This window comes from Gymnoscopelus microlampas, assembly GCF_963454915.1.
Source record: "Gymnoscopelus microlampas genome assembly, chromosome: 15".
Taxonomy (NCBI): Eukaryota; Metazoa; Chordata; class Actinopteri; order Myctophiformes; family Myctophidae; genus Gymnoscopelus; species Gymnoscopelus microlampas.
In genome coordinates, this window is record NC_139952.1 from 21,325,899 (window position 1) to 21,341,558 (window position 15,660).

The following is a 15,660-nucleotide window of genomic DNA, read 5'->3' on the forward strand; positions in this document are numbered from 1 at the left end:
TTACATCAATTATACGTTCATAAGTTTCATCATCAGTTATCATGTGTCTGAAATCAAATTGGGACTTGTTTTTCTATTTGTCACATAAGAAAAATGCATTTCAGTTAGCCCATTATGTCCAATGATTGCACACCATGGTCTACTGCTCCATGCATAGGCTATTGTAAGAGGTGCCAAAACACAATACATCATTATTGGAATCTGGAGCTAGTTTTCCAAGTTTAGAACATGGTAGCCTAAAGTGCTGATGGTAGCCTACATCAGCACTTGTGTAGTGGCCTAAATTGGCATCGGATATGTAGAAATAAAAAGTAGGCTATTCATAATCACCAAACTACTAAGGCATTTGTGACTCCACGATTCTGAACTCCACATTTCTCGATTACTAAAGCTTAATCGTTGTCCTTTCTCTTCTCAACCAAAACAACTGTGTCAAAACAAGCAAACAGCAGCAGGTTACATAGTCCAAGGCCTCCTTTCATTGAGGCTATCGACCTACACACACAGAAGCGCGCATACACACACACACACACACACACACACACACACACACACACACACACACACACACACACACACACACACACACACACACACACTACTATGCCTTCCACAGTTAAATCCTCAATGTTCATTAACCTTTTTGTAACTCTGAGAGTATACACATTTTCATTTGTATCCCCCCCCCTCCCCCCCCCCGAATAGTGTGTAGGCAAATGCATGCTCACATACACACTATACTATAGGCCTACACAGTAAAATCATCAACGTTCATTAACCATTTTATAACTCTGAGAGTATACAGATTACCTTGCTTCTTGGTGTGTGTGCCCCCCCCCCCCCCCCCCCACCTGCTACTGATGAGAGAGTCTCATCCTGGGAACACATTGTACAGGGCGACTCAAAGTCAGTGCAGGGGAGGAAGGAGGGATGGTTATTATATTCTTTACTCTTTTTATCCTACGGAATAAAGAGGAGAACATCCTCAGGGGGACCTGACGTTCTCCTTGCAGCTCATAGTACAACAATGTAATTGGTCGGATGAGGATGATAGAGAATGTATGCATGCAGGGCAGCATCAGCACCGCGTTTCCCCCCCAAGCCCTAGGAAAAAGAGGTTGAGTCATGATGCATCTTCCACGTTTGTGGGTATAATGATATCCCTCGTGTCACATACTGGTACTGACTCAGGACCAGTATTGATGATGATAGGCTATAGTATACTATAGTGTATTGTACTATAGTATACATCCTAGTAGAAACACAACATAACATAACATAACATAACATAACATAACATAACATAACATAACATAACATAACATAACATAACATAACATAACATAACATAACATAACATAACATAACATAACATAACATAACATAACATAACATAACGTGGGGAAAGCTTGCTGAAAATAGCTCTCAACATGCATTGAGAGCTTGTCGATCGGCTATTTCCAGCAAAAGCTTTCCTCACAATGACAGAAAACAGAAAAGACACTAGTAATGAGCCCTTATGTTATGGGACTCCGGTTACCCATAATGGGCTTTAAGTGGTTAACATAACATAACAAACATGATTAATAACCTACCTTTTGATTCACAGTCAGCGCAGAATTTGTTCTCCTCCAGGCTCAGTAAAGAGTTGAGGACGGCTTGGTATCTGTCAATGTCTTTCACTGATTTACCCGTCATCATCGCACTATATTCTAATTTGCCACCCACCTCAGTCCGCAGTTATTTGGGGGCTGTTTGTGTGAAATAGCCTGTTAATTATTGCCTTTTCTGTCAACAAAATGAGACCTATATGCGATGTATTTCAGTACAATGCAGAAGCGATGCGCTGATCGTTCCTCTTCCTCTCCGGTAGAGTTTTCATTCACCGCGATGGGATGATAATTGCCTTGAAGCAAAGGCAGCATGCAGGTTATTCCAAGTAAATCATCCAACAACAACAAAACACATATATTTATATATATATATGAAGCGACACGTTATAGCTGGGTTTGTAGATTGGATATTTTCTCTGTCCAGTGATTTATATTAACGAGTGTTGTTCTTTTCTCTCTCTCTCTCTCTCTCTCGCTGATATAGTCCTCTCTTCTCACCTCCCTTTTACTGGCACTGCTGCACACACACACACACACACACACACATACACACACACACACACACACACACACACACACACACACACACACACACACACACACACACACACACACACACACACACACACAAAGTAACCGGTTTTATTTAAATAAATGTTGCTTAATTACTGCCAATAATGTTGCCCTGTAGATTAGAAATACAAACCCAAATTATATTATATAAAAAGTATCATTAATTTGTCTCGTGTTTTCCCCCTCTTCACTGTTTGTGTAAAATTCCGCCACCTGCTGGTGAATTTCAATAAGTACATTGGATACAGAATTGGTGGGCACTAGGGCCATCTGGGCACCTCGATGTAAAATTGGCTATTTTGTCCAAAATGTTAAAAAAAAAATAATATTTGAAGTAAAGTATGTATGATGTGGACATACACGGTAGGCTACATCATTAGACTTAATTGTATCCTTCAACTTTCTTGGTTTATGCCCCAAAATGACTGAATATACAGGTTTTGAAGCCATTTGTAGCATGTAGAAATATTAGGCCATCATATATACTTTACTTTACTTAAAAAAAAATCCAAATATTTTATTGTTTAACATTTTGGATAATAATATCCAATTTAACACCGAGGTGCCCACTCTTCCTTGGTGCCCACTTATCCTGTTACCAGTGGTACATTTACCAAAAGTAATTCCAATCTCCTGCGTTTCCACGTCAGTCCTGGCGGTGGCGCTGCTAAAACCTCTCTCTGTAAAAGCAGAGAGAAGAACACAGTGTTGCCAGGTCTACTTATTATAAGCGACTTTGGGCTTGCTTTTCCTGTTAGGTCGCTTGTAGTCGTAAATATTGCTACTGTAGTTGCGGGTTGCGTTTTTTTTTGGCTTGTTTCTAAAGTGTAATGTGTAGTTGATTTGGTCTTGTTTCCTAGTGTTGTTTAAACCAGTGTTTCATAAACATTTTCATGTTAGAACACCCAGATTAATATGTATTTGTCCTCAGACCCCCCCATCTGAAAATATTTTGACATGATGCTCGTCTGTCACAAGCGTTATGGAACCACTTGTTCCTGGTTTGCGTTTTGTTTACATTTACAACTGCTACATCTACATAAACGTTCAGATCTCAAATATAAATTAGATATAAATGTAGATGTGGCAGTTGTAAATGTAAAAGATTCGCAAACCAGGAACAAGTGGTTCCATGGCTGTCATGGTGATGGCGTGTCAGTTATGTTTCAGGGCTACCCCAATACAAAGACGTGTGTTGTTAAAAAGGTTTAAGGAATATTCCAAAATGACCTTGTTTTTTCCCCCCAATATTTTCTTTCCTTATTTTATTTTTTGTAAATAGCAGATCTACAAGCTCGTTGTCGCTTCTTTTGGCCTTGTTTTCATAGACCTGGTTGCTTTTTTCTGGTCAAACATGGCAACCCCGGAGGAACAATTTGACAGCTGACCGGAAAACAAGAGCTACACGGTCACCAGATCAGCAGGGATCCACTCACTGCTTAGCCAGAAACAAATAAATAAAGGATCCATATCGAGTGACCAGCCTAGTGTAGTGTGTGCGACCTCGTAACACAAGACACAATGTCCAGGCAATCCAACCGAACCACAGACAACAAGAAGATGGTAAGAGACTGACTGACTGCCTCCACACAGCATGCTAACCTAGCCACGTTAGCCTAAGAGCTAGCACTGACTGTCAGTGCTTTTGTTTTGCTATTATCTCCAAACCTCTGTCATCAGTTTCAGTTTGATTCATTAGCACACAAAGAGTTAAAAACAGAAGAAAAACAAACAAACATAATAACCATATTGTGCAGGAGAAGTTTAGAAGCCTAGAGGCTTATAGAGAACTTGCCCTGCTTTGTAGAATTAAAACAATACATAACATAAAACATATACCAAAGAATACATATTGTTTAAAAATACCAGTAATAATTCAAGAGATAATGTGTAAACACAAACATACACACATGCATACATGCATGCATATATACTGCATGCATAATAACCACCTATACCCACCTGCCTACAAACCTACACACCCACATAATCAAATGCATATACATACATGTACATAGAGCTATTCATCTACTGCATTACAGAATTACATCAACTGAGTGATTCTGTTCAGTGTGTTTATTATTGTTTGTCGCATGATGTTATTGCATGGAAGAGGTGAACGTCACTGCATGATTATTATGCATCCCTCAATAGGGTTTTAAGCATAAGTAGCATAGTAGAGTCTTTATTTAAACTTTGCATAAAACACACAGTATTTATTATCCAAACAAGCTTTCCAAAAATATTGTTGCAATGCATGTAATTAAAGGTTGACGTCAGTTCAAAGTATAGTAACTCAGTCTAGCAATGGTTATGTTTCACCCATACACCACAAGGGGGAACTGATAACAGTATACAATGAGTCTAGATGGGAGTGGAACCATTTAACTTTAATGCTTTGTATTTCCAATGACAGTATACACTGTAAGCTCTAATTCTAATCTTGTTGGGTTCCTTCCCTGTTTTTTAGGGGGGGGGTTCTAATAATTTAATCTCATACTATGTTCTCTTGTGTCATTGCCTCTCTTGTAGAACTCTGAACTGTTCACGCTGACCTACGGGGCTCTGGTCACTCAGCTCTGTAAGGACTACGAAAATGATGAGGAAGTCAACAAACAACTGGACAAGATGTGAGTGAATACTTTTTTTTCCTCCCCAATTTAGTCATAACTAGACCATACCTGTGGGGGGATATGCGCACATGATCTGGCAACCCGGGAGCCAGCGAACACAAAAGCGCTAATAAACAGCTGAGATTCCGTGAAATCGGAAAACGGGCTTCGCTGTTAGGTGCACATGGTACTGGTGAATGGCTCTGTGCAAATTCAGATCAATTGCTCCAGGTACTGAGGAGAACCAGGCATAGCCAATTTTGGCCTCACCACTACACCACACACTACACCACACACTACAGAGGTTTGTCAAATTGTAGCAGGATTCCAATTGATTCCTCCACACACACTTTTCTGTGTTGTCTCTACTGTTTTATCTTACTGACTCACTCACTCGCCAGTGAGGAGCCCCCACCGGGAGGATGTAGAGCCTTCGTCCTACTCCTCCCTCCCCAGCACTCCCTGCTGAGTGCTGACAGGTGCTGCCCCCATCCCTGTAGGAGTACATAAAGGTGACAAATATCACCCTCCCCGCCCGGCTTCCCTCCCCCAAACACGGGCCAATTGTGTTTGTGTAGACACTCGACGAAGCCGGATGCACCGCGGTGGATTCGAACCCCAGCCTCCGCGGTGGTGGGCAGGCACAGAGTAAAGGCTCACCAGAACCACCAGACTAGCATTAAGCAATGCCTTTGTGTGTGTTGTATTTCAGGATATTTTGCATTTGCTTGATAAGCACACATAATGCTAACTTCTGCTGGTTGCAATGGGCTTGTGTAAGATAAAGGGACCTTGTACTGTATGTCCAAAAGCGTTACATATCAGGAAATGGAAAAAGGAACTTGTGTTCCAATGAATCTAGTATAGTTATTATTTAGTCTTTTAGTATTACGTGTTTGTTAATACTTTTCATTGGTTCAATATTTATAAAATCCATAGACACACTTTACCACTTTCAAACCTTTCTAAACGAGCAAAAATAGCCTAATATCTACAAGCTTACAATGCTTCGCCATGCGTTGCGACACTATTGTACAACGAAGTAGGGCACTAATTTAAGTTGACAAGGTTTCTACCCGACAGCAACAAAATGTAGCTTTCCCAGAATGACGAGGCTAAGGTCAATCAAAACAAAAGGATTACGAATGTGTTATCCTGCAAACGGCAATCATTGTTCTTCACATGTCCTTCATGCTCAACAGAATCTTGACGGGATTAGACGTACTTTCTTTACTTTTTATTTTTTAGGTCCACCTTTGCACTGCTCTTGAGCTCCCTTTTCCCTCTAAGCCAAGTGATGTATGGAGACGGGGCCTGTCCTATATGGCCTTAGAAGGCAGTGAATGTGCAGGGTCTGCTATGCCATGCAGTGGCCAGTCTGCTTGCAGGGAGTCAGGTTAAGATGAGGAGGCATCTCTTGGCTTGAGCCTGCAATCTGAAGCCAAGAGATGATAGAAACTCAGCCTGACCCCTGAACCCTAATCAGAAATACCTTCTGTTTTCCAAGAGCGCCCCCTCCCCCCCCCCCCCCCCCCCTCATAAATGTCCTGGTGCATTTTGGGCTGTCTGCTATCTCGCTACAGAAGCCTATCGTTTTTCTTCCGTCTTTCTATGTGGTGCTTTGTCTCTTTTTTTTTTCCTTTTCCAAGTCACCTTCCAAAATGTTAACGAGGGGAACGACTTTATCTCTCTTTCCTTCCTTCCTTCTCTCCCTCTCTCTCTCTCTCTCTCTCTTTAACAGGGGTTATAACATTGGAGTGCGTCTGATTGAGGACTTTTTGGCCCGCTCCACCGTCGGCAGGTGTCAGGATTTCCGAGAAACGGCCGATGTCATCGCCAAGGTAATGGGGGGAGATTGTGAGCCAATCAGAGCATGACCACGGAAGTCTCCCAAAGATGAGGAGGGAGTGATGGGGGGAGGGGTGAAAGAGGTAGAGAGAGAAATTGAATACAGAAATAAAAATTGAGATAATGGAGATTTTGAGCTTGTAGATCTGCTATTTTTGAAAAATCGTGAACATTTGTGCAAATCTTTGAATATATATATATATGTATTTAAAGTAGGGGTGTGCCGATACACTAATTTCACGAAACGATACGATACGATATTTGGCTCACAACTTCGATACGATTTCGATACGATACGATACGCACTTTTTTTATTATGAAAATATATGGAGGAGAAAAAAAGAAAATGCAAACAAATAATTCTGTTTTTGCATTATTCAGACATGCAAACTTGTAGCTTTTCAGCTACAATAGCCGTTTTGAATCCAAATAGTATGACACCTGACCCGAAAAAAAAACATGTTGTCACTCTTTTCACTTCGGGGCCGTTTGCATGCCTGATTATTATGATTGTAAAAAAAAAAAAAAAAAAAAAAAAAATTCAAAAACGATATTTTTTTTCTTCAAAAACGATACATATCGTCGCGAAAACGTATCGCGATATATCGCGGGACGATATATCGGCACACCCCTAATTTAAAGCGAACATTTGTAACTCAAATCTTTGCTTCTGGGGGTCCCTGGAGCAAAATGTTTTACACATATTTAAAGATTTGCACAAACGATTAAAAAAAGAATTAGCAGATCTACAAGCTTATAGCGTGGCACTCGGTGTGTGTTGACCACGGAAGTCTCCCAAGATGGGGGGGAGTGATGGGGGCAGGGGTGAAAGCGAGAGAGAGAGAAATGGAATACCGAAATAAAAATAGAGATAATGGAGATTTAGCTTGCATGAATGGCCTAGTTAGGTAAAGAAGAGGTTGGTGTGGTAATTCAGCTGGGAGGAAGCATTTCTGCATAACTGTGCCTGAATAAGGAAAGCAAGCGGATTGAGACAGGGGGACTGGAATTTGAACCCTCAACTTGTGGCAGGCTGCATTGTTTCTTAGGCTCTCATTGCTCCTTTTCTGCTGCTTTTCATTATTCTGGAGTCATGCAGCTCTGAAACATCTCAGCTATGTCACCACAAAGTCAACTGCTGTGATTTGTGTGTGTGTGTGTGTGCGCGCGCTATTGGATTTCTATCTTTTCTGAGGAACAGATGTCCTCCCAAGGACATCTTATGTGGACATGTCGTTTTTTTTTGTCGATCATCTTTCCAAAGAACTGCTTTTTAAGGTTAAGAGTTGAGGTTAAGGGTTAAAGTTAGAATCAGGATTAGGATACTTTTAAGGTAAGGGTTAAGGTTAGCCATGCATTGGCAAGTGTTAAGCTGATGGTTCTCACAAGGCCTGTCACAATTATTACATATTCGCCTAATCGCAATTATTTGAGATAATTGCATAATCGTCATAATATCGTCATATAAAAAATGACACAAATAGTGACAATAGCAGATCTACAAGCGTTTTGAGCGTTTTGAGACAATAAAAACTTACATTTGTAATCGTGACAGCCCTAATTCTCACAAGTGTGGTACGTGAGTGTAAGAGCGAGAGGTATGCATAGAACCTGAGGTCAGAACCGCATTCCTCACTGCTTGTTCTCTTACTGTAGTTCCTTGATAGCCAGGGTCTGAGATTCACTTACACTGAGACTGAAAGGCAATCTCTTTTTGCCCAGAAACGTGACGCACACTGAATGACACCCATTCTCTGCCACTCTGGCTGTTTTCCACTCTTTCTCTGTGCTGTGCCACCTGTACCACACAGAACTGAAGTGTTATGTGTAATTAGGTGCCAGTTTTTATTTCTAATCAAAACGCTAAACTAGCCTAATAACTAGCTGACTCCACTTCCTTCTCTGTTTATTTTGGCTTCTGAATTGACTAAATTTCCTCTTGAAGGGGTTAAACGAAGTGTCGTTTTGTATTGTCTCTTCTCAATTTCAGCCCATTCATTCTTACGTAAATACAGTGGTGGATTCATTTTTTTACTTAAGTAAAAGTATCAATACGGCAATGTAGAAGTACTCCGTTACAAGTAAAAGTTCAGAATTGATTTTAGTGAAGGTACAAAAGTATTGGTATCAAACTGTACTCAAAGTACTAAAAGTAGAAAGTACTTATTATGCAGAATGTCCCATTTCACAAGTTTTCAAAAATATCAAAACATGACAAAACATCTTTTGAAAAAAAAAGGCGATCTACAGGCTCAGAATGCGCTGCATCGTGACGCATTGTGAGCTTGTAGATTGTCTATTTTCAAATGGCCGAAATATATATAGGGCTGAAGTGGTTTATGTATGTTTTGTAATAATAATCAAAAATCTACAAAGTATCTAGTAACTAAAGTTCTCAAATGATTGTAGTGGAGCAAAAGTACATTTGCCTCTGAGATGTAGTGGAGTAGAAGGAAAAGTATTGGAAATTGGAAATACTCAAGTAAAGTACAAATACCTCCAAATTGTACACTACTTGAGTAAATGTACTTAGTTACTTTACACTGCGTAAACACCATTCCATCCTTGTTGTTGCTGTGTGTCTGTGCTGGCAGGTGGCATTCAAGATGTATCTGGGGATCACCCCCAGCGTGACCAACTGGAGCCCGGCGGGAGACGAGTTCTCCCTCATCCTGGAGAACAACCCCCTGGTGGACTTTGTGGAGCTGCCAGACAATCACAGCATGCTCGTCTACTCCAACCTGCTCTGTGGAGTCCTCAGAGGAGCCCTGGAGATGGTAAGAGATCAGTGGGGGGTGTTTGAGGCAAAGCAAGCGTTATGTGTATGAATGCTTTTGTTTGTATATACTGTATACACAGTGGTGGAAAAAGTGCTATTTGTTTTTACTTATGTAAAAGTATCAATACTGCAATGTAGCAATACTCTGTAAGTAAAAGTCTGGAATTCAAAATTTACTTGAGTAAAAGTACAAAAGTATTGGTACGAAAATGTACTTAAAAGTACCAAAAGTAAAAAATACTCATTATGCAGACTCTCTGCAATGTCTCTGCAACAACCTCCCTATACCGATAACCTTATTTGGGAAATGAATGAAGACGAATAAAATCGAATAATATCCAATTCAACAAAGGTCAACCATAAGACTGAAAGATTAGAAAAAACGGATGAACATGAAACTAAAAGGGCATAAAAACGAGTCATACAAAAGGCTTTCCTTGCCGGTTGCGGTTCAGGTCCAGATGGCGGTGGACGTGAGGTTTGCTCAGGACACTCTGCGAGGGGACAACGTTACGGAAATCCGCATGAAATTCATCAAGAGAATCGAGGAGAACTTGCCCGCTGGAGACGAGTGACGAACTCTGGGGAGAAACTAACCTCTCCTCATTCTCTCCTCTTTCTCTGTCTTGTTCTTATTGGAGAGAATGAGAGAGCTGGAAGGAATACCTTCACGTTACGTACGGACTCGATTATTGAAAGGAGGGAATCTCAAGAAATGAAGTTGGGAGGTGCAGGTCCAATGAATATCTCTATGTCCCCTCTAACAACGTTGATAGAGATGATTTATTTCCTTTGACATCGGAAACGATAAAAAAAAAGAAACGTCCCTCCTCATTAGGGAATGTGCATAATTTCACTGATGTTTAAACAATGTTTTTGCAACCAACTACACAACTAGTCTAAAATTAAGAAAATTTAAACTCAGAAAACAGCTCAAACTGAGCACATTTTGACCTATAAGGCCAAACATCAGATATGAAAGCCATTTGGAAATGCTTAATATAATATTCAAATAACCAAATCTTATTTTACATGCCACAGAAAAGTTGTTGGTTAATAGTTAGTTTAAATGACTAGTATTTATTAACCAATTAGTAGGGGCAGCACCATTTAATAGACTAGTCTACTAACGGTGCACATCCCTACTAGTCAATTCCTTGCGTCTACTTTTGTTATCTTGTTTTCACAAAGATTATCTCTTTGAGATGTTGTACAGAAAAGACGATGCAAGGGACTGGAAAAGACAGATTTGGATTCAGGGGGATCATAGAGCAACTGTCGGATATGTATATACTGTATAGCATTGTCTCCTCCATTCCCTGCTGGGTGATTCTTTGTTAATCCATTAACACCGGAAACACATCTGTGTCATTTTAAGATTTCTTTGGCTATTTTTTTGAAAAATCGTGGAAAATGTGTGCAAATCTATGAATATATACAGTATATGTTTCTACAAATATCTTCTAAATCCTAACATTTCTTTTTTTTTAAACTTATGTCGCTATAATATCAGTAGTTCTCAAACCTTTTGTTTGTCAAGGACCACCCAAAATAATATGTATTTGTCCGGACCCCCATCTCAAAATATTTTGCTCTAGGGACCCCCCAGTAGCAAAGATTGTGTGTGTGTGTGTGTGTGTGTGTGTGTGTGTGTGTGTGTGTGTGTGTGTGTGTGTGTGTGTGTGTGTGTGTGTGTGTGTGTGTGTGTGTGTGTGTGTGTGTGTGTGTGTGTGTGTGTGTGTGTGTGTGTGTGTGTGTGTGTGTGTGTGTGTGTGTGTGTGTGCTCAAAGATTTGCACACATTTAAATATCTGCTATTTTTTAATAGCCAAAGAAATCTTAAAATGACACAGATGACCCACTTTGGCCCTCGTTTTCCAACCTCGGTTGGAGGTCGAGAGGGAAATGTCAATGTTAGGTTTGTGCTAAATGGTAGCAGTCATTGTTCAGGGAAGAGAAACCAACTTACACATTGTCACTGTTGGGTGGAAACCTTGATATGTTAAAAACGTATCAACAAAAAAAGAACCTGTGTTCCAAAGGATCCAATATAATTATTATTTAGTCACAAGCTTGTTGATCTTGTTGATGCTTTTCATTGGTTCAATATTTGTAAAACCCACAAAAATACTTAACCAGTTTAACTTAAAAAAAGAAAGAAATAGCTGATCTTCAACCTCAGCTCACGCCATGAGAAGTTGAAATATGAGATTTCTGCCCAACAGCAACGACATAATATCTGTAATCCTCACTCATGGGAGTCTACTGCATTTCGTCAATGGTGGAGAGTTATGAAGACATTTTGTGAGCTAAACCAGAGCTTGTCGGCGAGTTAACGTTAACTACATTTAACGCTGTGGGCCGAGCTGACAGGACTATAGGGGCAAACCAGATGATGTCAAACGGTCTTCATGAATCTAAGCTGTTGATTTCCAATCCTCCGTCTTGTATAGTAACTTATCATTGATATTTTGGTCATTTGAAGAGAGAGGTCTGTTTGTCACGTTTTCATGTTTTATGTTTCTTTTTTCATGTCAAATCTAATGTTAAATACAGCTGCCATTGGTATGGCATGCTAATGTATGTTGTCATTTAATAAAACTGACACATTCAATGTTAAACCAAGGTTTCTCCAGTGTGCTCGTGAGGGCGATGGTGGGAGAGTTGACACTTCATTGCATGCGTGTAAGGAGACCTGGTCCAGCATAACTATTCAAGCAGACCTTATATACACCCCCCCCCCACACACACACACGCACACACAGTTCGCTTACCACCTTGTCAATTCCACCCCAGTGTACTGTGTGAGGTTTGTTCCTCCAGAGTACCACAGCAGCCCTGCAAAGTCAAACAACAATAACAGAGACCTAATGCCTCGCATATGTTTGTTCAGTGTACATGGAAGCAATCAGCCTGTGTGTGTGTGTGTGTGTGTGTGTGTGTGGGTGCGCGCTGAGAAGCATAGGCAGCTCAACATAAAAATAAAGCAGCAACTTTACCAGAGCGTGGCTCTGGCCACAACACCTGCAAATAGCTTGACGTCATCCAGAAGTCACGAACACAACTTCTCATTTAGGCCCACTACTCACCTCGTCAATCACAGCACACAGAGCTGGCCATTCAGTCACACACACACACACACGCACGCGCACGCACACACAACTTTGTTAAACTTCAACACACACAGCATCCCGTGGTCCTACTTAAACAGTGATTGACAGTTTTCTTTAAATACCTTGAGAACATTTTAAAATGTTTCTCCTATTCTCTTTCTGCGTTTTTAGTTGTGCGTTTCCACCGAGCAACCTTGCAATAATACCCGCATCAAATTCATAGCTCTCCTGAAAGCACTTACAAGATGACATTGTCAGATTAAGATTTCCTTTTGGAGAGATCTGCAAGCTATTAGCTGCCTGAGACCTTGAGTTTAAACACATCCTATTTTATAACAGCTGTTACGTGAGCACTTTTATGGCTCTGTACTTTCATAATTCAAATAAATGTACCTTGACTGATTTTTTTTTTTTTTAAATGACCACCAGAGGTCACTGTGAACATACATTCTCCAGTTGCAAGTCATTTTCACGAGCACTTCAGTGGATTAATATATGAGCTTGAATGCTCTGTGTACAACATGTGGCATGTTAGGCAAAGGTATATTATGGTGGTAAAGAATTAAATACATTATTTCCCAAATGGGTATTTAGTGTAGTTGCCAGAAAACCTAAATAAAAATGTCCAGTTTTAGATTGTCAGTATAGTATGACTGTATGTCAGCAGAGAAACATGCAACGAACCTACAGTATATCAGCACCATAGTTGGTGCCAATATGTGACTATAGCCACGATTTGTATTCTCTGGTTGGCTGGAATCACACATCTGACGGGATAAACACCCGAGAAGTTCACGCGGAGCGAGCTCTGTCAGCATGAAATAAGCCCTCGGGCCCATGCGGAGATCTCTTACCACATTACGTCCACATATCTAGATGCATTCTGCTGGTCTGTGATGTGGATATTGGACGGTGAGTGAAAAGGAAATGGTTTTGTACAGATGCCCAATGTAAATCACTTGGCTGAATTAGAGCGCTGTATCTGGGGGGGACGGACAGCTGGGATTGTGTACTAGTGCGAAAATCTGTATCATTCTGCCATATGCTTTCAGGAATTTAGCTCCGAGACGCACGCATTTCTGACCCCCGTCAGAACCAGACTAATGGTGAATGTATTACCACCGCTATACCCTCTCTTATGGGTATTTGCACTCACAGTGAGGACCTTGTCCAAATACACGCATAGGTCATTTTCTGTTTCCTACGCCTCATTCCAATACATCTGTTCACTTTTAAATTGTGATCGTTTCCACAGTTTTTACCTGATGAATACGATTGTATGGAGAATAAATTGAATGAATGTTCACTTATGACTTAACTCCTTGTGTAATTGCCCTGGGCCTGTGTACCTGATGATGAATTCTGTCCCCTGTGCTAGACTGTTGTTGCAGGAGGCGGTTACGGGGAGCATTGCAGAAGGAAGGAGATTGTTTTTCAGGCACTTAACCACCCTCCTTACCTCGTAAACCAGGGGTCTTCAACGTTTTTCAGGCCAAGGACCCCCTAGCTGAGAGAGAGATGAAACGGGGACCCCATCTGGGTCTGCTCTTTTTTTCCCTCAACACCAAACCTCTTTGCCAAAAATATCAGACCTACAAGCTCTGAGCTTGTAGATCGACTATTTTTGGCTAAAGTTCTCCTCAGAAAAGGGATGCTAGTGGTAAATGTAAAAAATATATCACACAAAGATTTGGCAGCTCCCCTGTGCTATATAGTAACTCTGACCCCTAGGGGTCCCGGACCCCCTGTTGAAGACCCCTGTCATAAACTAATACTTAGTTTTGGTCTGCTCTGTACTTGGTCTGATCATTTCTCCCCCCCCTCCACCAACTCTCTTCGACCGGAAATAGCCAATCTACAAGCTCATAATTGCGTCATGTTGCGACACATTGTGAACTTGTAGATCTGCTATTTTCACAGAATGTCCCCATCCTGAATAGGGATGCTATTCTGTATGGTTCAAGAGGTCAAGCCTCGAGCAAAAGGCTTTTAGAAGCTATTTTTGTCTATTGTCTTCTCTCTGTACACATACAGGGGTAGAGTGGCCGGTAGAGAGGCTGGATGGGAACCTTGAGGTTCCCAGTTCGATCCCGGGCTCCCCCAGAGTTAGTGTCGAAGTGTCCTTGAGCAAGACGCTGAACCCCTAATTGCTCCCGATGAGCAGGTTGGTGCCTTGTATGGTTTCCTCCGCCATCTGTGTGTGAATGTGTGTGTGAATGGGTGAATGTAATGCACAATCTATGTAAAGCGCTTTGGATAAAAGCGTTATATAAATGCACCATTTACCATTTTATACATACAGTACAGTGCTTTAGACCAGTGGTTTTCAAAGTGGGTCCAGGGACTCTATGGTTCTTTTGAAGGGGTTCTAAATTGGCCCTTACAAGTGATATGCAAATGGGTATCATTTGTAGCCTACAGTACGGTTCCATTTGTAGCCTATATTGTCAGAGTCAAGGGAGGTCCTTGAAATGTAAAACTTTGACAACCACTGCTTTAGACACATGGGTGATAAAAGAGGTTCCCCATCACTCACCTTTTTTTTTGTAAACACAATTTGCTAGGTGTCCATCTTTTTGTGTCTCCCAATATTTTTCAGGAAACTTTATTAGGACAGCGCGGGGCAAACAAGTAGCAAATGTTGCAGGCCAGAGACGATGTGCAGCGAGCTGCTTTAAGCGGCCTAAACGCTTCCATGTGGGCCTTTATGGGAAACAAATGGAGAATGGCACGCTGTGACAGTAAAGCCTAGCGTAGATCCCGGTACTGACCTGCATTTATTGAATACTGCATCCCCTTCATCTACTGCCATTCCATCCATTTATCTACCCGTCCATTCATCCATCTACCCGTCCCATCCACCCCTTATAAGATTCCCCTTTTTTTTCTCTTCCCCCCTTTCATGCTCTCCTCCATCCTGATTGCTTTCATTCCCTCTCCCTTTCTCACCCTTGAATCTTCTTTCATGTTTCGCCGATGAATGGGGCACAAGCCAGGGAGTCTCTGAGTCAGAGGGAATACCCCCCGAGTCTTATGGGGAGATGTCGGGAAGAAAGGGCATCCAGGTGGTATGGAAGGAAGGAACACGGGATGACCAAAACACGTTGCTTTCCAGAGGTCATT

At 41.2% G+C, this 15,660-nt stretch overlaps 2 protein-coding genes and 1 long non-coding RNA gene across 6 annotated transcripts in view; 1 reads left to right on the forward strand and 2 right to left on the reverse strand.

Annotated features, from left to right (window-relative positions):
• smap2 (small ArfGAP2) overlaps positions 1-2,074 on the reverse strand; it is a 248,994-nt gene extending 246,920 nt beyond the window's left edge. For all 3 annotated transcript variants that reach the window (XR_014602410.1, XM_084080199.1, XM_084080198.1), the window contains exon 1: positions 1,596-2,074. Coding sequence is in view for 2 of the 3 variants with exons in the window: in XM_084080199.1 (XP_083936325.1) it covers positions 1,596-1,701 (106 nt within the window). In the remaining variant the exon portion in view is untranslated. The remainder of the gene's footprint in view (positions 1-1,595) is intronic.
• LOC311061548 overlaps positions 1-15,660 on the reverse strand; it is a 197,056-nt gene that overhangs the window by 168,306 nt on the left and 13,090 nt on the right. The window lies entirely within an intron of this gene.
• Positions 3,581-15,660, forward strand: part of trappc3 (trafficking protein particle complex subunit 3) — a 787,905-nt gene continuing 775,825 nt past the window's right edge. Inside the window, exons 1-5 of one of the 2 annotated variants that reach the window (XR_014602411.1) lie at positions 3,581-3,749; positions 4,719-4,816; positions 6,540-6,639; positions 9,241-9,423; positions 9,881-10,983. Coding sequence is in view for 1 of the 2 variants with exons in the window: in XM_084080205.1 (XP_083936331.1) it covers positions 3,708-3,749; positions 4,719-4,816; positions 6,540-6,639; positions 9,241-9,423; positions 9,881-10,000 (543 nt within the window). In the remaining variant the exon portion in view is untranslated. Of the gene's footprint in view, positions 3,750-4,718; positions 4,817-6,539; positions 6,640-9,240; positions 9,424-9,880; positions 12,046-15,660 lie in introns of those variants that run through there. The other variant, XM_084080205.1, reaches the window with a different exon arrangement.